The 22,588-nt window shown below is 45.9% G+C and overlaps 1 protein-coding gene across 5 annotated transcripts in view; it reads left to right on the forward strand.

The window, feature by feature from the left end:
• The window catches only part of LARS2 (leucyl-tRNA synthetase 2, mitochondrial), a 211,893-nt gene that overhangs the window by 120,785 nt on the left and 68,520 nt on the right, over window positions 1-22,588 (forward strand). For all 5 annotated transcript variants that reach the window (XM_027522381.1, XM_027522382.1, XM_027522383.1 and 2 more), the window contains exons 6-7: window positions 8-97; window positions 9,994-10,137. In XM_027522381.1, coding sequence (XP_027378182.1) covers window positions 8-97; window positions 9,994-10,137 — 234 coding nt within the window. The remainder of the gene's footprint in view (window positions 1-7; window positions 98-9,993; window positions 10,138-22,588) is intronic.

Here is a 22,588-nt window from a genome sequence, read left to right on the forward strand (position 1 = left end):
TTGGCAGGAAATAACAACATGTTTACCGGATTACTACAAATGGACTCAGTATCTCTTTATTAAACTCTACGAAGCTGGGCTGGCCTATCAAAAGGAGGTGAGTTAAAGTTTGTTGTTGTTATTATTTAGTTACTAAGTTGTGTCCAATCCATTTGTGACCCCGTGGACTGTAGCCCACCCGGCCCCTCTGTCCATGGGATTTCCCAGGCAAGAATACTGGAGTGAGTTGCCATTTCCTCCTCCAGGGGATCTTCCCCAACCAGGGTTTGAACCCGCGTCTCCTCCATCTCCTGCATTGGCAGGTGGATTCTTTACGACGAGTCGCCTGGAAACCCCATGGTAAGATCAGCCTTAGATGGTGGGAAATGAGAGAAATAGTATCCTCGCGTGGCCTAGAGCTGCAGTGTCCAATATGACGATGGCTGTTAGCTGCATGTGGTTGCTGAAATTTAAAGTAATTAAGATTAAAACAGTATTAAAAATTCAGGTCCTCAGTCGTACGAGTCACATTCAGATGCTGGTAGCTAGTGCTGGACAGTCTAGATAGAAAACATTCCCATCATAACAGAATACGCTTTTAATCATTATGGTTTTTATGGGGTTTTTTTGTTCAGTCTTCTCTCCTTTTCTTTTTTAAAAAAGTATTTAATTTTTAATCGATGGATAATTGCTTTACAGTATTATGTTGGTTTCTATCAAACATCAACATGAATCAGCCATGGGTTTGCCCCTCCCACTTGAACATCCCTCCGACCTCCCTCCCCATCCCACTGCTCTAGATTGTTACGGACCCCCGGTTTGAGCTCCCTGAGTCATACAGCACATTCCCGCTGGCTATCTGTCTTACATATGGTAGCGCATGTTTCCACGTCACTCTCTTCATACACCCTACCCCCTCCTTCCTCCCCGCTCAGCCTTGTTCGTAAGTCTGTTCTCTATGTCTGTCTCCGTTGCTGCTCTGCAAATAGGCCCAAAAGTACCATCTTTCTAGATTCCATATATAATGCATTGGTATATGATATTTGTTTTTCTCTTTCTGACTTACTTCACTCTGTATGACAGATTCTAGCTTCATCCACCTCACTGGGACTGACTCTAATGTGTTCCTTTTTATGGCTGAAAATATTCCATTGTATACATGTAGCACAGCTGCTTTATCCATCCATCTGTCGATGGACATCTAAGTTGCTTCCATGTCCATGTCTGTTGTAAACAGAGCTGCAGTGAACATCGAGGTGCATGTGCCTTTTGCAGTTTTGGTTTCCTCAGGCTACGTCCCTAGGAGTGGGATTGCTGGGTCATATGGTGGTTTTATTCCTAGTTTTTTAAGGAATCTCCATACTGTTCTCCATAGTGGCTGTATCAATTTCATTATGTTTTCAATTAAAAAATTTTAGAATCAGTATAGCAACTCGTGTAGAAGACTTAGTTTAGAATATCAGGATAACATGAATTTTCTTAAACCTTGACAACATAAAAAGTAATCTAGCTAACAAAAGTCAGGAGGTGGAATTGGGGAAAGAGAAGTAGAAGCAAGTGAGAGATGATCCCTATGTATTTCATAACAAGGAGCCATAGAAGGAGAATTAGACATTTATGTCCATTTTTTTTTTTAAGTTGAAATGTAGCCATTAAAGCTAACGATAAAGGTAGCAGAAACTAGAAGAGGAGTCTTGTGTGAGGAAGGCTGTATGCCCGTGCTCAGTATCTCATATTACATGGCAGAGGGTCAGCAGAATTGTCTGAAGATAGTAATCAAACTTAAAGTAGTACAGTTTTATTACATAAAGTTATAATGGTAAGTACCAGAAGAACTAATAAACAAAGCCTGCTAAAAGAGTATTTTTATAATCGCTTCAGATAATTATGAATGTCCTCCTTTAATACTATACCAAAACTCAACAAGTGATGGGTTCTTAAAGGTCAGTTGCAATGTTGAATCTAAATATCAGTGAACTTTTTGCACCCTCGTTACATTAAAATGTTTTGGTCTATTTTACCCTTCGAATGAATGTTTTACCCTTGTGTTATTATTATTATGAATATAGTTTTGACCTGCCAACCCCTTGTAGTGGTCTCCAGGACTCCAGAGGTTTATGAACCACACTGAGAAGCTCTGTACAAAGTATACAATCCCAAACCCACTCTCATCTTTAAACTGAGGATATTTTTAAAATATTGGTTGTTTAAAATACAATGTTGTTAATTTTTTTTTTTTTTTTAAGTATTCAGTCCCCATTAACATTTGGGATACATTGAAAGTGAGAACTTTGTGGAGTCAAGTCATACTCATCTGTAACCACTGTAAACCCTCTTGAGTCAGTGTAATTTATTAACACAGCATAGCTGTTCCTATGCCCAGACGCTGGTTAGGTGAGGAGAGGGGAGAGACAAAAGTGCCTGTCCAGGGTGCTGACTGCAGCAGGCCTTGTTGTGTTGGACGTATCGTTGTGTTGTTACAGAATAATTTTCAAAAGTTAGAAACATGACTCCCATACAAATATAAAATGAACATGTGTCAAAGATTGTGTTCAGCTCGTTCATTAGCAAGAGAACCAGCTGTATGTTAAGACTGGTTCAAATGATATTTCAAGGAAGGACGATTTGTAGAGTCAAAGGCATGTGAAATGTGTTTGCTGATAGAATCAAAACTGCTTAGTGTCCTCCCGGGCATAAACCTAGTTTTGGGGACAGTCTTTCCGTGAATCAGAAATCATTTGCTTTGTCATTGCCTGAGAGCCCTTTGTGTCACTCTCAGACAGAAAGCTTTGGTGTTGCTCTGTGTTTTCTGTAGGTTAACCTCTTCTTTGGCACCCTAGCGGAGTTGTATTGGGTTGGCCAAAGCATTCTTTCATGTTTTTCCATACCATCTTATGGAGAAACCCAAGTGAATTTTTTGGCCAACCCAATAAAATAACTTAATAATGAAGAGGGAGTCAAACAAAGGTAAACATCCCTAGAAAATCAGATAATCCCTGGGGGCTGTGGCTCTGCTAGCCAACTCCAGCTTGCCTTGAAGAAGCAACCCCTTTTGCTAAGTTTGGAATAATTTTTCTTAACAGCATTATTCAACATTCAGAAGCAAAAGGGTCAGAAGGGAATTGGTGGGAAAATATCAGCTTCCCACTCTCATCACCAGGTTCTGTGCTAACCGAGCAGCCTGGCAGACTCCTTCCCAGAAGAGCCTCCCTGCTCAGGTGGATCAGAATTGTACGCCAGTCAGGTTTCCACACCGGAATCACCCATGGGTCCGAGCAGAGGGATTAAGAGATCACAAGCCACGTTGTGTATCCCAAGTAATAGCAGGAAGGACAGACAAAAATCAAAGTTACTAGAACACAAAAAAGCTACAGCAAAGCAGAGGACATCCTGCAGGTAAAACTGTTCTTTAGAGTGTAAGCAGTGGTACACGGCATCAGTTGGATTAGCCAGTGTTAACTATCCTCAGTTGCTTTGTTACTCTTTCTGTGGATGCAATATGAAAGAGGTAACACGTTAATATAGCAGTGTAAACAGTTCTTGCACGAAGCCCTTGGCTGTGTTGATAGCCCTTTATGAGACACTTGATTTTTTGTATCTGTGTGTTGTATAGTTAAGCTGACTCTGAATATATTGAATATTTACTGTAATATTCCTTCATAGGACACTTGCTTCGCTCTTTGTTAGTGCTGCTTCAGTTCTAAGTACATCAAACCCAAGTAGGAAGCTTAACCTCTTCAATATTGGGTTGGAGCCAAAGCCAGTCATAAGCACTGTCTTAGGAGCTGAGTAACTTTTCTAAACATGGAAGGGGTTCCAGGGAGTCCCCCACTGCATGAGCACAACTGTGCTCCCGGGTCCAGATATCTCTTCTCCCCAGTGATTTCCAGATCAGTGTCACACACACACACACACATGCACACACACACCCCTCTCTGATATCCACACCCCTGGGAATTTGGTCCAGTCTTCCCTCTGACTCCTTCTGTCATGGAAACAGCCTATATTCCTTTCCTGATGCTGCTGCTGTAACAAATTACCACAAACTGGGTCGCTTAGAACAACACAGATTCATTGTTTTACAGTTTCTGAGGTCAGAAGTCCATGAAATAGGTCTCACTGGGATACAAATCAAGATGTTGGCAGAGCTGCCTTCTTTCTGAAGGCACGAGAGGAAAATCTCTTTCCTTGCCTTGTCCAGCTTCTGGAGGCTACTCCCAGCCTTGATTTTGGACCCTTCTCCATCCTCAAAACCAGAGCATCTTGAAATCTCTGACTGTGCTTCCATTGTCATATCTCCTCAGACTCAGACTCTGACTCTTCTGCCTTCCTCTTTCTCTTATAAGAGCTTTTTTTCATTACTTTGGGCCCATCTGGTTAATCCAGGTTAATCTCCCCATCTCCAAATCCTTCATTAATCAGATGTCTTCCAAGATCCTTTTGCCATGTAGGTAGCACCGGTTGCAAGTGACGTAGGACGTGGACATCTCTGGGGTGCGATTGTTCTGCCTACCACGAGCCTCTTCTCCCCGCTTCAGAGGGTTGTTACGAGGATTAAACTGGTGAATGCTTGTGGAGAGGCTGGATGGTGCCTGGCACAGAGTACATCCTTAATAAGTGCCCATCTGTGCATGGCTGTAGTCACCTAGGGTCATTATGATATTTAAATTGGAAAAACAAAAAGTTAAAAAATCCTGAAGCTTCCTGGCTAATTCTGAGGCAGCCTGCACAAGGAAAGGTATTACAGAAAGATGGTATAGATTGTCTCATGGGTATTCATTTAGAAAGACAGTGCTTTTACTGCTGGTTATTGATGTAAATTTTTTTTGATGCGTTCTTTTAAGTCACTTAAATGACATGATCTTAAGGAAAAAAATCATAAATAGAATGTAACATGCACACTTGGTACATTGTTTGAAGACCAGAGTTGTCTCTAATCCAGAGTATTTTTTTCCAGGTAGATTTCCTTTTATTGGATAGCCATCTTCAAATTGGCTTTAAAACATAAAACATACTGATATAACTATATTTATAACCCTTTCTATTTCTAGGGTTTATTTCAAAATGTAAGCTTTGAAGTTAGCATAAGAAAGTTAATTTGATTAAAAAAAACTGCATATAGCATACTTTGTAAAGCATATTTGGCAAAAAAAAAATTCACATATTAATACTTTTCCTCTAATGGCATTGTCATAGCCTTTAAAATAAATAAATAAAGATAGGCTTAATCCTTAAATTCAGTTCTGCTGTAAGTATAAATGGACATTTAGGGAGAGTATTTTAGCAGAGCATTACAAAGCAGAGCTGGAGTCTAACTCTTGTTCTTAACAAGCACTGTCCATCAAAATGTTTATTTCCATCACAGAAGCGAATCTGTTCTTGCTGTCACGGACCAAAAATATTTTCAGCCAAAAATATGAATAGAGACTTCTTCTTGGGAGAACATTAAATATCACCTCTCTGGTTAAAAAAAAAGAAGTTCCGTGGATGTAGCTAGTAGAGAGAATAATGATGCCGTGTTCTACTTGGACGTTCTAGGGAACTGTGGAGCGCCACTTAATCTGTGAATTTGTCTTTGACCCTTGATTTCAGCGGCAGCTGCTGCTAGTGTTAATTCACCAGCCTAAGCTACTTAAAGAGACGCAGGGCACAAACAGGCAGCCTTCCCAGTCTGCCCCCTGGTGTCTTTGGAAGGTAGTGCAAGCAGCAAGCGGTGGCCTTGGGAACTTTCCACCCCCCCACCCCCCACCCCATTCTGGACCGAGTCCAAATTCAGGCCCATTCTGGATGGAATAGAGCAAAATCGATTTTGAGAATTAGATCCTTTAATGAGATCTATGTGGTGTTCCTTAATTAAGTGAGCTTTTGTCAAGAAAAAAGCTAATAGTCCTTGAGAAAATCAATACCCTAAAGCATATCTCACCAGCCTTTGGAACCTGAAGCTGCATGGCAGGATACTCAGAAAAGGTCTCCAGTCATACGGAAGGAGAGCTTGAGGAGAAAGAAGCCAGGGAAATGATGGGGAGCAGCCCGAGCCTGACTAGTGGTGCTGTGGCCAGGCAGGAGCCAAAAGCATGCTAATGGAGGATCTACTCTGTTAAGACTGGCAACCGGTGAAGAGGGTGAGGGCCAGGGAAGCAGGCGGAGAGAGGATCCAGAGGAAGGACAGGATGAGATGAGAAAGGACGAGCTTTGACACAGGAGGCCTGCTGGGGCGGTAGGCACCAGGGTGTCCGTGTCGCAGAAAAGAGGGCTGATAAACTCAAAATCAGGCTGATTCAATGCTATATATCACCATATTTAAAACAGACAGCTAGTGGGAAGTTGCCGTATGACCCAGGGAGCTCAGCCAGTGCTCTGTGACAACCTGGAGGGGTAGGCCAGGAGTGGGGTGGGAAGGAGGTTCAAGAGAGAGGGGATATATGTATCCTTATGGCCGATTCACGTTGTTGTATGGCAGAAACCAGCACAACATTGAAAAGCAGTTATCCTCCAATTAAAACTAAGTTTTAAAAGCATCAGAATGAAATTGCCTTGAGAATCCCCAGTGGACCCCATGGTCTTCCACGACTTCAAGAGCTCAACAGCCAAGAAGGGGAGGGGAAGGGGACAAAAATGATGCAGCACCCACAATCTGGAGTCTGTACAAACTGGAATCTGTGAACACGGTCGCTTCTTGCGTAGAATCGTGTTGTGACGTGCATTTCTAAAATGCTTTCTGAAAGCTTCCCACAAATCCCGCAGACCAAAAAAATGTTAACCTTGGCATTTAAGCCTTGATCAACTTGGGGAGGTTCTCTTCTTCAGGATGACGGCTCATTCTGTGATGTTGCCGGATAACTTGTGTTAGAGAAGCAGTGGGCAAATCAGCTAGAGTTCAGTGTTTTTGCAGGTGTTTTACTGATTTCAGTATTGATTTAAAGTTGATTGGAAAATATAGAGATAGGCTGTATTTTGCTAATAAGACTAGTTGACTGTAAGGAGTATGGCGTTGGCCTCGGAGGTGATAGAGACCATAATTAACCAGAGGAGTGACCACAGTCAGTGAAGCTGTCCATTAACTGTATTCTGTGGAGCATGACTGTGCTTGCTTAAAAATCAGGGCATCCATCAAAGTAAGTGTTCAAGATGTGAAAACCCAGGAATGCCAGATGAAAGAAGACAGACCATGGCTTGAAGGGAAGCTGTAGGTTAGAGACCGTTACGTAAGAGAGGAGACCCAGAGAAAGATTTGGAAGTCAGCTCCAGGCCTTCAAGAGGCCATAGATGCTGTGCACCCTGGACCCTACAGGCCCTGAATTTTGACCACCTGTGGCTTTACCACCTGCAGAAAGGCCAACTCTGAACTCTGTAACTCTGTGCTTGAGATGGATCACGGTCCTGAGAAGAAACAAGACTGAGTACTTACAAGAATGCATCTTTTTTTATATTATTATTATTTGGCTGCAGCAGATCTTAGTTGAGGTATGTGGGATCTGGTTTCCTGACCAGAGACTGAACCCAGGCCCCCACTGCATTGGGAGCACAGACTCTTAGCCACTGGACCACCAGGGATGTCCCTTTGATTTGAATGCATCTTTGATTAGAAACTTTATTTCTTTTTGTATTTTTCTTCTCCCCATCAAGACTTTCAGTGGGGGAAGATTGCTTTTGTGTTTTGCTTCTGTTTGTCTTTCATTTGATAGCAGGGTTTTATTATAATGTGTAAACCTCTTAGGAGCACACATCCCTCAGTGCATTTTGTAACTTGGAGTCTGAGGGCTGCCAGGCTGTGTGGGAAATGTTGATGAGAAAATCAAGTCCTGTCCTGTTCTTGCAATCCGCAGGGCTGAGTGTTTGCTTCCTCATGTCACCTGCGGTTTGCAGTGGGGACAGGAGGCAGCGGTGAAGGCATATCGGGCTTTTGCTCTCTGTTTCATATTTTGTAGTGTTTTACTTGTGCACTGGTTTTGGGTTTGGGGGGCGCAGGGGGCTCTTGAAGGAGCTGTCCTGGTTACTGAACAGTACTTGGCCCTCTCTTTTTATCTTTTAAATGGTATCCTTCCCCTCACCCCTAATACGGGCAGGCAATAATAATAGATAAGTAAGCCACCCTTGGCTTATTCACCTCAAGTTTTTAGGTCTTCAATCATTTGTCCTATATTTTGTCTCTCTCTGTCTATGGATTCAAGGATCTGGGGGACTGTAGAAAGAGGGGAGAAAAATCACTCTATGCATGTCTTTTCCACCCCTCCTCTACGCGTTACATGTTTAAAATTTGCAGTGGGTATATTACTTTTTAATTGTAAAATCACAACCCATAGAAGTTAGCCTCTCCTCCACTCCTCCTTTTTATGTAACTTTTAGATATGTCTTTGGATCAGTCAGGGTCCCAGCAGAAGAAAAGAGGGCCTGCCTGACAGCAGTCACTGAAGAAAACGTGATGAAAAGACGGATTCTGTGCAGAGTTCGGGGAAGCCCACACCCCACCACAAGGGGTGGTCCGGCACCTGTGGCACTAGGAGCAGAAGGAAGCCTTTGCCCACCTCGGGTGGCAGGGGTGACATAGGGGAGCCATTCCTGGAACTGGGAGAGTGGTAGTGGGAGCAGTAGGCGAGGCCGGCCCGTGAGCCACACGGGAAGGAGCTGGTTGAACCCAGTCAGAGGGCAAGGGTCCAGGTTAATGTGGGCCCAGGGGACAACTTCCATCACAGAATGTGGTGGAAAGAGGATGGGAGGGCCAAATCGACAATATCCAGCACGTCTTATTAGAATCGTTGATTAATATTTTAAAACACAACATATGTGTTCCACTGCCCAAACACGTCTCTGTACTCGTTGCCCTCTTTGTACTAAGTAGTGCCTAATGTCATAAAGGAGTGAGTGCAGGGTGGTCCCTGGTGGTCCCAGTGCTGGGGGCCTGGGTTGTATCCCTGGTCAGGGACCTGGATCCCACGTGCCACGACCTAAGATTCTGCACGCCACAACGCCCCACGTGCGGCAACTGAGAGCTGGCACGGCCAGATAAAGAAATGAGTGAAAACAAACGCTTTCTTAAAGGAGTGAATGTAAATGGCAGGGGTGTTTTAAATGAAACTAAAACCAAATTAGAACTCTGTGGAGAGAAACTTCATCCTGGTTAAGACTATAGGTTCTATCAGCCAAAGAAATCTATGGAGAAAGATCTCAGAATATTGCTACCTTTTGGGGGGCCGATGTTGATCGGAAGAAGGCAGAACAGAATTTTCTGGGGTGCTGGGAATGCTGTGTCTTGATGAGTGATGGTGGAAATAGATCGAGCTGTACACTTAAGATTTATTAAAAAAAAAAAAAAAAAGATTTATTCACATTACTCTGTGTGTTGTACTCTAATTTAAACAGAAGTTTGTTTTTTTTTTTTATCACAAAAATGTTTACAATTCCTAGAGACCTGAGTTCCTACCCTGCTGTCTCTGTTACTTACTGACTGTGTGACCTCAGGCAAGTTATTTAATCTCTCTGTTCTTTAATTTCCTCCTGTGCAACTTAAGGATAGTAATATTCTTACCTCAAAAGGTTGTCGTGAGGATTAGAAGAGCCGACCTTAGGGGAGCATTTGGTACAGCATCTGGCACATGGTAATCACTCAGGAAGTTTTGGCTATTTCTATTAAGAGAAACCTATTGTTTTCCCTAAAATAACCCAATTCTGCTAAGTGCTGGGTATCATTGTTTTCTTCTTTTCTTCTCTTTACTAAAATTTCCAATCTGCAGGTCCATCCTTTTATACAAGCAGATTCTGAACTTGAGTTAGTCGCATGCATACAGCCTCCCTTCCCAGGCCTGTCCTGATAAGGTGAAGGCTCTGGGGCGGTTCACGTTCTTTCTTTTCAGCTTGCCAGTAGCTTCCTTGCCAAACGATGCTCCAAGGAGCTGCCCTTAAGCCTCAGAGCAGAAATACTGCCTTTGTAGCCCCTCTCACATGTGAGGGACCTCCATATGATCCTATTCAATATACTCACCAGATTGCATCATTTTGTTTCATGAATTATAACAGGCCTTGGTTAACTGGGACCCAGTGGACCAAACAGTGCTTGCCAATGAGCAGGTGGATGAACACGGCTGTTCATGGCGTTCTGGAGCAAAGGTGGAACAGAAGTACCTCAGACAATGGTTTATTAAGACAACTGCTTATGCAAAGGTGAGTATCAGCCTGGAGGCGCCCCAGTAAGGCTTATGTGTGATCAGGTCTTCTGAATATTCGCCTCCCTCTTGGAGGTGAACTCTAGTTAGAGCTGTTAGAGCCATGGGTGTGCGGACAGGAAGCACGTGGGCCTCAGGGTCACTCACACAGAGCACGATGGATTTGGGTCCTTCGGTTGTAAATCAAGAATAGCACCTGAGGTCATCATAGGCCATTGTTTGCTGACCTTTCAACAAATCACTGTACTGCCACAAAGGCCAAAAAACATTCATCTTTATCTGCAGCTATATCAGCAATAAAACTAGAAAGGAAAAAAGTATTTTCCTCTATGCAGTTCTAGTAAGACCTGCAGAAAGATAGAATGACATTTCTGAGGGTCCAGAGAAGACCACCTAAAGGAGTGAGGAGATGGCGGTCTTCATGCGGGAAGGCCAGGGTGAAAGTGAACCAAGGCAGGAAGCAAAGCTCTGGACTCTAACACTTGTCGTGTCTCCGATTAATAGTGTAAACCAGTGTGAGTCCCTGAAGTTCAGTTTCCTTATCAACAGAAGGAGAGGGTGCGACCAAGTGCTCTTTAAGTTGCCTCTGACTCTTTGTTTTCAGAAGTTCAAGGCAAAACCAACCATTGAAAGGTGGGGCTTGCTTACTAAATCACCAATAGCCTGGGTGAAATAGCTTATTCTGGGCATGCCAGAACCACTCTGTGCAAGATATTCTTTGAGCCTACCATGTTTCAGGATATGGAATTGAGCGATCACTTCCTGAAATTCCAGAGAAAAGTGATTAGAACAAATCAGGGGCATGTCCTGTGGCAATTTGATAACCTTTGTATCAGCAGAAGACTGGAGGTCAGCCGGCTCTGAACAGGTAAAGGCACCATGCAGAGTTGTTCTTACTCTGTGGCAGCCACCATACGTGGCATGGTTGTACCTTCCCATCGTAGCCCACGGGTTGCTACATCACGATAGGGTGCTGGACTGAAGTGCACTTTGGGTCGGATCCCATTCTGTACTTTTTATATTGCAAAATAAGCACGTTATAAATAACCTCTGATCACTACAAAAGTTTGCTGAATTAGAACTGCAGTACTCCAGTTCACCATACGAGTGCCATATGGTTATATGACCTCTAGTTCTCTCACTCAAAGACACGTCCTAAATGAAAATGTTCCCCATTTTAATTTATCCAGAATGTAGCATATGGTTTTGGAAAACTACTCTTTAGAACTTGCTAACATAATGCTCCTTTTAAGCACGCTAGTAGTATTGAGAGGCTGAATGGAAGAAAGCTGAGGACATAGCTTTCTATCACAGCCCAGGCAGTGGAGCCCCCACCTGCTGGCAGTTGGGGTGAGTGCATCACCAGGAGGCATGCCAGGGCACCTCAGGGACCTGTCAGATGACTCTAATAGGCATTGGTGGAAAGGCCACCTAATTAGCTCTTTGGTTTGACCTCTGCCTCTAATTGGAAATGTAATAACCTGAGTGGCATTATTCTTTAAATTGTCATCTGTGAATTTTCAACTGTTCAGCAGAAGTGGTTAGTTGCCATGGTGACCTGCCTGCTTCTTGATGAACTCCAGTGAAGAATTAACTGCAAAAGCTGACATTAGAAGTCAGCACTTGGTTTGCCCTGAAAATCAGCAGAGGCGGTGGCGTGGGAGTGGTTAAGCGTGAGCAGATATCTGTGTTCACTGCACATCCTTGACTGAAGGCTACACATGCACAAAGCAAGACTTCATAAGGCCTAATAGAAAATGATTACTGTGGGATTAAGAGGAGAACAGAGCTGTCAGGGGGCTGCACAGTGCTCTGAGACTTGGAGTTATGGTTCAGCCAAAAGTACGCAGTTGAGACCCCAGAAAGGCTATATATTACAAATGTTCATGACTCTTTAGGACCAAGGACAAAATCAAAATAGACTCACCTTAATTAAAAATAAGCCCCACAGTTTCAAAAGTAACTTTCAGAACAAAACTCAACACCTTAAAAGGGAAACAGCATAGTTCTGACTCGCTGAAAGGTTGGTTTTATCTGCAATGTCCAGCATGTAGTAAAAAATTACTAGATTTGCAAAGAACCAGGAAATTGTGATCTATAATAAAGGCAGGGAAAGGGAGTCAGCACAAGAGAAATCAGATCAGATCAGATCAGTTGCTCAGTCGTGTCCAACTCTTTGCGACCCCATGAATCGCAGCACGCCAGGCCTCCCTGTCCAACACCAGCCCCAGAGTTCACTGAGACTCATGTCCATGGCCATCCAGCCATCTCATCCTCTGTCGTCCCCTTCTCCTCCTGCCCCCAATCCCTCCCAGCATCAGAGTCTTTTCCAATGAGTCAACTCTTCCCATGAGGTGCCCAAAGGACTGGAGTTTCAGCTTTAGCATCATTCCTTCCAAAGAAATCCCAGGGCTGATCTCCTTCAGAATGGACTGGTTGGATCTCCTTGCAGTCCAAGGGACTCTCAAGAGTCTTCTCCAACACCACAGTTCAAAAGCATCAATTCTTCGGCGCTCAGCCTTCTTCACAGTCCAACTCTCAACATCCATACATGACCACAGGAAAAACCATAGCCTTGACTAGACGAACCTTTGTTGGCAAAGTAATGTCTCTGCTTTTGAATATGCTATCTAGGTTGGTCATAACTTTCCTTCCAAGGAGTAAGCGTCTTTTAATTTCATGGCTGCAGCCACCATCTGCAGTGACTTTGGAGCCCAGAAAAATAAAGTCTGACACTGTTTCCACTGTTTCCCCATCTATTTCCCATTAAGTGATGGGACTGGATGCCATGATCTTCGTTTTCTGAATGTTGAGCTTTAAGCCAACTTTTTCACATAGATCCTGAGATAAAGGAAAAGATGGTCATAAGGAGTGAACAGATGAGTGGACAGGGGAATCTCTGGAGAGAAATGGAAACATTTAAAAAAAAATGGAAATCTAGAACAGAAAAGTATAACATCTGAAATGGAAGATTGTTTGAGCTGCAGAGGGATGCGTAGGGTTAAATAGGCCATAAAGCTGTAAAGGAGCCCCTGTCACTCCATATAGGGAACAAAACAAGTGGTAGTTCTAAAACAGATGCGTATGACACGTTTAAGAAACTGAAATAATGATGGTATAGCTGAAACTAGGAGAGCCAAGAGGAGAAACTCAAGATAGGGCTGGAAAACCTGAAGAAATGGTTAGGGGCCAGATAAGGCAGTGCCTTAAGAAATCCGTACTTTATCATGTGATTCTTAAGAAACCATTAAAGGATTCTAAGGAAAGGAGTAACATGATCAGATTTGTGTTTTTATAAATTCACCATGGAAAGGGTAAGTGAAGATGCAGAGACACCAGTTAGGAGGTTATTGCCGTGCTCCAGTACTCTTGCCTGGAAAATCCCACGGACGGAGGAGCCTGGTAGGCTGCAGTCCATGGGGTCGCGAAGAGTCGGACACGACTGAGCGACTTCCCTTTCACTTTTCACTTTCATGCATTGGAGAAGGAAATGGCAGCCTACTCCAGTGTTCTTGCCTGGAGAATCCCAGGGACAGGGGAGCCTGGTGGGCTGCCGTCTATGGGGTCACACAGAGTCGGACACAACTGAAGTGACTTAGCAGCAGCAGCAGCAGGCATGCATAACTTAGATAGTAGTGGGAATAAATGGGTAGGTTAGAAAAATATTCATATGGCAAAGCCTAAGAACTTGGTGATATTGAATGAAAGTATGTAGGAGATGATGTCATGAAGAAAGCCCCTGACCTAGATACAAAGTGAATGATACAGCTACTCACTGGGATAGGGAGTCCTGGAAGAGACACAGTCCTGACCCTTTTGAGTTTGCAGTGACAATGAATCATTTGAGTAGAGATGTAGAAATAAATGATTCTTGGATAAATGGGTCTAAAACTTCAAAGATCAAGTGAGACAGGACATCTACTTTAAAACCTCACATGACAGCTGCTGCTGCTAAGTCGCTTCAGTCGTGTCCGACTCTGTGCGACCCCAGAGACGGCAGCCCACCAGGCTCCCCTGTCCCTGGGATTCTCCAGGCAAGAACAGTGGAGTGGGTTGCCATTTCCTTCTCCACATATGACAGCAATAGTGTTGAATTAGTGATGAGGTCTTGCTATATAGACAAGGATGAGATATTGAGTCAGTAATGCTTTTAGCCGCAAGTAACTGAAAACCCAAGTTATGGCGACTTAATAAATGGGAGATTCCTTCCCAAAGAAGTCCCAGTTGCTGGGCCCAAACTGGGATAGGGCTCTGAGTTGGCATTTCCATGGTTCTCATCAGCCATTCCTTCCTGCCTGTCACCTCATGGTTGCAAGATAGCTTCTGCAGATCAGACATCATGTTTCCATTCAAGACAGACGCAATGTTAGTAACCGGAAAGCAAGACCTTTCCCACAAATGCACAGCCAAATTCCACTGATGTTCTGTTATCCATTATTGTGTCATGTGGCTACACGCAGGCATGGAAGGCTAGGAAAGCAGACTTGAGCTTTTTAGCTTCTGTAGTCAAGATGGTTGGGGGAAGGGAACGGGGAATGGGTGCTGGGATGGCCAAGCTGTGCCCGGCAGTTATCTTTAGAGCTCCGTGTGTACATCTGATTGACCAGCCCTGAGGGCTGCCTCGATGGTGTACAGCTGGTGGTCTGCTTGGGAGCATGGCTGGAGGAGCCCTCTTTTCATTCTCGTAACTTCCAAATTAGAAAGATGATGCCTGATGTGACAATTAAAATATAAAACATCTGAAATATAAAAATCTTCTATCGAGGCTGTTCCGTGATGTATTTGATGTTTCTCCATGTATCCCCCATCCAGTCCTTCCCAGGATTGTTTGCTTTATGAAACATTAAAAGTGATTTCAGCCACTTGTTCTGTGAAGAAAGAAAACTGGCAGTAGGAGTATCTGAAGAGCATGGATTAGTCCTGGCAGAAATGCGTGGGAGGATTGTGGTGGGCAGCACCGCGAGGGGGGAGCAAGGAGGGGAGGGCAGAGTGGAGACTACATGCAGGAAGCAGAGGGGGTTCAGAGCCTGCTGGAACGAGCGCTTCGGTTCCTGACAGCAGGGCGACAATGGGAAGGCGAGACAAGTGGAGAGACGGCTTCCCATTTGACTCTTTCTGACGGATTTGTGGTTTTGACTTCTGCACTCCCTCCTGTAGCCCCCAGAGGCTGCCTCCGCGCAGGTCCTCAGACAAGACGCTGCCTCCGCGGAGGTCCTCAGACAAGATGCTGGGACACTGTACGTGACTCCTCTTTGGCATTAAAGTGGACATGCTCACGCCCTGATGGTGCTCGGTCAACACCCATACCTAATTGATGCTGATGTTCTCTTAAGTTTCCAGGAGTTACCTGTCAACTGCTTAAATACGAACCAAGTCTGTGATCACCTCCCACTTCCTGCCTGCTTGCCCCCGATCTGATCAGTGCCCAGGCTTTTCCTTGCACGTTCATCTTATTGAACGTTCACATTATTCTTTGGAGGGTGGGTACCACCTGTTACCCCATTTTACTGATGGGGAAACGGAGGCTCACACTGGTCGTAAAGTAACAGCACTGGGATTCCAGTCCAGGTGCTTACCTTCTTCACCAGCAGTCTGTACCACTTCTCAGGTAATCTGAATTCATTCTTTCTCTCCCAGATGTTACTGAGTGCCTTGCCTAGGTGCTAAAAATACAGGTGAGAAAAGCTGAGGTCCCTGCTCCTTGGGCTTCCCAGGTGGCTCTCTGGTAAAGAATCTGCTTGCCAGTGTAGGAGACGCAGGTTCAATCCCAGGGTCGGGAAGATCCCCCGGAGAAGGCAAGACAACCCACTCCGTTATTCTTGCCTGAAAAATCCCACTGTCGGAGGAGCCTGGCAGGCGGCAGTCCATGGGGTCACAAAGCATCAGGGACCACTGAGCGGCTCAGCACACACTGCTCTTTGGGAGCTCAGGGACTAGCACAGGAGACCACAGACATGAGAGGCCACAGCCCTTGGGATCGCCGTCACACTGCAGGAGAGCAAAGGGGAGCTGAGGAGCCCCCTCTGCCTGGTGGTCAGAGGAGGTACCGCCAGATGGTGTGAAAGCTGTGACGTGCAGCATGTCTGTAAGGGAGTGTTTCGTTGCCATCCAGACGTGCAGGAAACTTCACAAGTCTTTCCAAGTAGAGCTCCTGCTGGCAAGAAGGAGACGGGCAACACCGAACCCTTAGGAGATAAGAGAGGGTGGGCAGTAATAAGCCAGCCCTTTCCCCGCCCGCTTTGTGCCTCTCATCTTGGCTTCACACTGCACTTGGGGGTAAAGTAGAGACACCCAGAGCCCCCTGGTCTTGTCGGCCCCTGCAAAGCGGGAAATTCAGGGTTGGAGTGGTGTGCAGGGGAGGGAGGGGAGCAAGGCTATGACAGGAGCTCTCTTGGGGGGTGTGGAGGAGGAGGCTGGAGAGAAAGGCTGCCCCCGAGGAGCAGTGGTATATGGGTACCCGGGTCTAGGCCCTGGCGTCCCTGGCTCCTTAAGAGTCCCCTGAGCTCTGGATTAGGGACCCTGGGGTACCCTTGTTCTGGTCCCAAGGCCTGGAGTTCCCCGTGAAAGCATTTGGCCATCTCCTGGAAAGTGGGCTGTTGCCTGGCTCTCTGCTCCTGCCCTCAGGTCCTCTTCCAGCCCTAGAACAGAGACTCGGGTCACAGGTGGTGCCCGGAAATGCCTTCTCCGAACAGCGCGCAAGTCCTCAGGCGCTGTCACAAGACTTTGCAGAGGGATTGGTCAGTGGGGGTTGGCCCCTCCGCCCCACCCTGCTGCCCAGAAAGATCCTTGGGCCCGATGTCTCCTCCTGTGTGTGCAACCTGGGCCTTCACATGGTGGGCCTGTGCACCGAGGAGATGTTGGCTGAGGAGGGAAAGTTTCTGAGCAGCCAGATGAGCAAGTGAGAACCATTTCACAAGCTGTCGGCTTCTCTGCAGGGCTGTTGTGATAAAAAGCCGTGAGGACACAGGCCGGGGCCAGAGTTAACAATCCTAATGCTGAGGTTTATGTACTGTGAGGGGCAGGGTTAAGCCCAGTGGCTTGAAAGCTGTTACCGCAATCACCCGCGTGTGCTCCGCTGTGGCCAATCCGGGCTGAGTTGGCTTCTATCCTCCCCGCTTGAAAGAAACAGTTGATCAGCGCCTGCGCAGTAGGGGCTGCTGAGCCCGGACCCCGCTGCGTAGCGCTCAGAGCAGCCTCGGAGCTGGCTTCCTGTCGGAGTGTCCCCCCAGGCCCCGGCTGTGACTTGTTTTGGGAACAGCAGACTCTGCTCCCATCCCAGGATCTGGTTTTGACTCCCTGTCTCACAAAGCTAATTAATTGTTAAATTCTGCTCCTTCTTACATAATATCTCATACTTCTTCTGTTCTCCGTTTCACCTCCTCTCCGGGATCTTTTCTCTCCTACACCATGAGCCGAACTCTGTTCTTCACCTTCCATCCTAGCCCGTCAGCCCTCCTCAGGGTGATCATTCACTGGTGCCAGGGGGTACAGGGAAGTCCTTCTAGGGTGGGGATGGGAGCAGACAGGTGGAAGAGGGGGGCAGAGGCAAAAGGAAAGAGAGTGATTTGAGACTGACCGTGCCCCAGCACTTTGCCGGTGAGCAGGAGGCTGCCGGGGGTGAGTCAGGAGACTTGTCACCACCCCCTCCCCACCCACAGCCCTAGCCAAGGGACCAGGCTCCTCAATACCAGCTGGGGGTGACGGCAGACGTGCTGGGAGGCCTCTGGCCGACTCTTAGCAGGCCTTAGGGATCACTTCTGCCTGGAAGAGCTCATCAGAGTTGGTGCAGGGCTGGGTTCAGAATCCACGCTCTGGATTCAGAAACTGCTGTATTTCATGACAGAATAGGTAGATTTCCTCTCCCTTAGACGTAGTGCCTACCTGCTGCCTCGGGAATGTCCCACCATGAGATCAGCTCCAGGGCCACCTCATTTCCTATTCCTGAGTTCTTGCCTGCACCGTGTCCCTCCTATCCACTGAAGACAGCCCGCCTGCACACACACTCCTGTACGAGAATGAACAAGAACTTCTGAAGAAAGGAAACGCACAGTCTCCAGCTTGGCATACATGCTCTGCAAGCAGGAAGGTTTCCTTTATTATTTGTGTTTCGGAGATAGGAGAAATGATTTGTTGTTGTTCAGCAGCTCAGTCACGTCCAACTCTTTGCAGTCCCCATGGACTGCAGCACGCCAGGCGTCCCTGTCCATCACCACCTCCCAGAGCTTGCTCAAACTCATGTCCATTGAGTCGGTGATGCCATCCGACTATCTCCTCCTCTGTCACCCTCTTCTCCTCCTGTCTTCAGTCTTTCCCAGCATCAGGGTCTTTTTTAATGAGTCGGCTCTTCGAATCAGGTGGCCAAGTATTAGAGCTCCAGCTTCAGCATCAGTCCTTCCAGTGAATATTCAGGGTTGATTTCCTTTAGGATTGATTGGTTTGATTTCCATGCAGTCCAAGGGATTCTCAAGAGTCTTCTCCAACACCACAATTCAAAAACATCAATTCTTCGGTGCTCAGCCTTCTTCATGGTCCAACTCTCACATCCATACATGACTACTAGAAAAACCATAGCTTTGACTAGACAGACCTTTGTTGGCAAAGTAATGTCTCTGCTTTTTAATATGCTGTCTAGGTTTGTCTAGGAATGATCACTAGGGGAAAATGGGACAGATACCTTAATAGTGTATTTCTTATTGTATACTGACAATGAAATAAATTATAAATTTGATTAGAAAAAAAAATGAAGACAAAGTAAACATTACATCTTGCTCTTAAACTTCCCTAGTAGCCTTTCTGAACACCCTGGCCGGTCCTTTTGGCAGGTAAAGGTGTCCTTCATTCTCGAGGTGCTAGCCTGGACTCCATTGGAAGAGGAAAGAGATCGAGTAGCACCTCGTTGGGGGCCATCCCTGGAGGGCTAGTGGGTGTCCCAGTGAACCCTTTTAGTTTAGGGAGTCATTGGAATTTAGCACTGGAAGGAAAGCCAAGAGAACATTGTACAGGCTTCTCCACGTTAGGCCTGGTCTCCCAGGCTTTCTCATCCCGGCCCTGACCTGAAAAACATAAAAGCCGGCAAAAACCCCCTCATGCCTGCCTTTACTGCTGCTGGAAATTAGAAAATCAATATGCTGTCTAAACACAAAGGGATAGGGTGTTGCTTCATTTTAAGCAGCTCACATCCTGCCCTCCTCCTGCTCCCCAGGGGAGCTGCTGGCCAGACTGAGGAGTCCCGGAAAATTACCACCTGAGCCCACTTCTCATTTGATACCTGGGGCCCCCAAGCCTAGGAAAGCCAGGACCCAGCTTGAGTGGCCCTGGCCCTGGGCCTGTGCTTGGTCTGCCTGCTCTTGAGCACTAATTCCAGAGCAACCAGGCATCTCCAACAACCAGAGGCAGAGGGCAGTCAGAGGGCGGGTGTTGTGGGAAGGAAGGCGAGTTAAGGAACGTTGCAGGAGGTCCAAGAGAGGGCACAGATGGCCAGATAACAGAGGGTGCAGTGGGTTGTGGTTTGCTGGTCTGTTCCTGATGGAATTGGTTTGTTGGCCTCAGAACTGAGCAGTGTCGTGTTCTATGTCATTCTCTACTCCAACACCCTTTCCTTACCCCAGGGCTTTCTGAACCCAGCCGCCTGGAGAACAGTGAGACCGGACCAGTGGCTTCCCCTGCCATGAAGGAAGTGACAGTCATTAGGAAATACCTACATATCCATATTACATTATTCTGTTCTGTTTTTCAAAGTAAGCATTTTCTTATAGAAAGGGGCCATTTTCCACAGTATCTTTCCATTTCTCTCTCTATTTGCTTACTATTCCAAGGTAACTGACTCTGAGTGTCAGATTTATTCAAAATAGATTTAATCCTTTCTAGAGCTATAACAGAGAGAAGGAAATGGCAACCCACTCCAGTATTCTTGCCTAGAGAATCCCAGGGACAGAGGAGCCTGGTGGGCTGCTGTCCATAAGGTTGCACAGAGTAGGACACGACTGAAGTGACTTAGCTTGTGTGCATGCATTGGAGGAGGAAATGGCAACCCACTCCAGCGTTCTTGCCTGGAGAATCCCAGGGGCAGAGGAGCCTGGTGGGCTGCCGTCTGTGGGGTCGCACAGACTGAAGAGACTTAGCAGCAGCAGCGACAGAGCTATAAGTTGTGAACACTGGTACAATGCAAAAACTCCCGTTTAAAAACAGTGTATAAACAGCATAATTTTAATTATGTAAAAACATATGCACAACAGAGTGAAGTAAGCCAGAAAGAAAAACACCAATACAGTATTCTAACGCATATATATGGACTTTAGAAAGATGGTAACAATAACCCTGTGTACGAGACAGCAAAAGAGACACTGATGTATAGAACAGTCTTATGGACTCTGTTGGAGAGGGAGAGGGTGGGAAGATTTGGGAGAATGGCATTGAAACATGTATAATATCATGTGTGGAACGAGTTACCAGTCCAGGTTCGATGCACGATACTGGATGCCTGGGGCTGGTGCACTGGGACGACCCAGAGGGATGGTATGGGGAGGGAGGAGGGAGGAGGGTTCAGGATGGGGAACACATGTATACCTGTGGCGGATTCATTTTGATATTTGGCAAAACTAATAACAATTTTGTAAAGTTTAAAAATAAAATTAGAAAAAAAAATATGCACAACTACACACACTCATACTGCATTTTATCAGTTCTAACACACGATTGGTTTTAAAGTTTATGCTCCAACTAGAATAAAAAATGCTGTGGATCAAAGACACCATTGATTGTAAGGCCTGCCCAGATTTCAGGATTTGTGAGGAAAACATGCATCTCAGAGTCAGTAGAAGATGGGATTAATTAGGATGGAAGGATGTAGAGCAAAGATTAAGAGTGATCTCCCTGGATGCTGAAGTTGATTTGGGGTAATGGTTATCCTTTTCCATCCTTTTCTGTCTTTTCTAAACTCCCCATAATGCTTATTGTTATTTTGAAAATTGTAAAAATGCAAAGCAGCCTGATAGCAGGGTTAGGTCAGCATTGATCTACACCAAATCTCTAGACCTGAGTGTCTTGGAAAAGGATAGTTTTATGTTCCTGCAAGTTTTAAGTTAACAGGCAGACTTGCAGGATGTCCCCGGAGACATCTGTCCCCATTTTGTTTGTCTTGATCAGACCAATAAAAGCTTTTAAGCCTTGCTCCCAAGACTCCCCTTTCCTGGAACAAAACCACCTTTTCAGGCAAAGGTAGCCTCATGCCACAGGTTGGGCTGAGTCCCATATTCTGTTTGCAGGATAGTGATTTCATTTCTTCCTCCTCCTGAGGGGTACAGTTGTGTGTGTTCTTAGTTGCTCAGTGGTGTCTGACTCTTTCTGACCACCCCCCAGACTGTAGCCTGCCCGGCTCCTCTGTCTATGGAATTTTCTAGGCAAGACTACTGGAGTGGGTTACCATTTCCTCTTCCAGAGGATCTTCCCGACCCAGAGATCAAACCCGTGTCTCTTGAGTCTCCTGCATTAGCAGGAGGATTCTTTACCACTGAGCCAACCTAGGAAGCCCAGACTCTCTTTTATCCTGTGGAGCCAGGGGTAGTGAAGTGATGTGAGCGGTCTCTGGGAATCAGAAGCTGTGTCATGAGACAGGTGGCTTTGTCCTTGAAAGAGTTTGTTCTCCATCATCTGCACTGTGAGGAGCATAGTGGTGACATTTCAGAACCTGTAGTCACCATCTCTTAGAAGTCAGTAGATTTAAATCGTTTTGCTTTTGGTTAGCAAATAGCAAAAAAGTGGGTTACTTGAGTCAGAGGAGAACAGAAACATAAACCAAGGCTGATGTATTGCCTGAGCGGATACGTGAATAAGAGGAGATTGGTCAGTCTGGCCGCACCACAGCTTCCTGGTTTCCTTCATCACATCCTTTCCCACTGAGCGGGCACACAGTGATGATACCTGGCGATGATACCCAGGGAGCACTTCTTTCTTTCTAGCTGCTGGTAGACTGTGTCTCTTCCTCCTTTTCACATGGCTGGGATACACACTGTAAGCATGGGCTGCTTGATGCCTTTCCCTCTTGCCCCTGCTGTCCCGTGAGCCACATCTTGTCGGCAAGTCATACATCATTTTCAGGGTGCCTTCTCTGGTAGCTCAGTGGTAATGATTCTGCCTACAAGTGCAGGAGACCTTGATTCGATCCCTGGGTTGGGAAGATCCCCTGGAGAAGGGAATGGCAACCCACTCCAATATTCTTGCCTGGAGAATCCCATAGACAGAGGAGCCTGTAGGGGCTACAGTTCAGGTCGGACACGACTGAGCAACAAACGCGTTCACCTTCACATACTTTGCTTAGGCCTGATGGTTTCCTTTCTGGGTTAACAGTACCTTCACTGGAACTGAGACCCTTGGGATAGCACAACTGTATTTGGAAGGGAATGTTTTTCACTGGGATGCTGTAGCAAATGGATTTTGCTAGAAATGCATAT

The sequence above is a fragment of the Bos indicus x Bos taurus genome, chromosome 22 (assembly GCF_003369695.1).
Source record: "Bos indicus x Bos taurus breed Angus x Brahman F1 hybrid chromosome 22, Bos_hybrid_MaternalHap_v2.0, whole genome shotgun sequence".
In the NCBI taxonomy this organism is placed as follows: domain Eukaryota; kingdom Metazoa; phylum Chordata; class Mammalia; order Artiodactyla; family Bovidae; genus Bos; species Bos indicus x Bos taurus.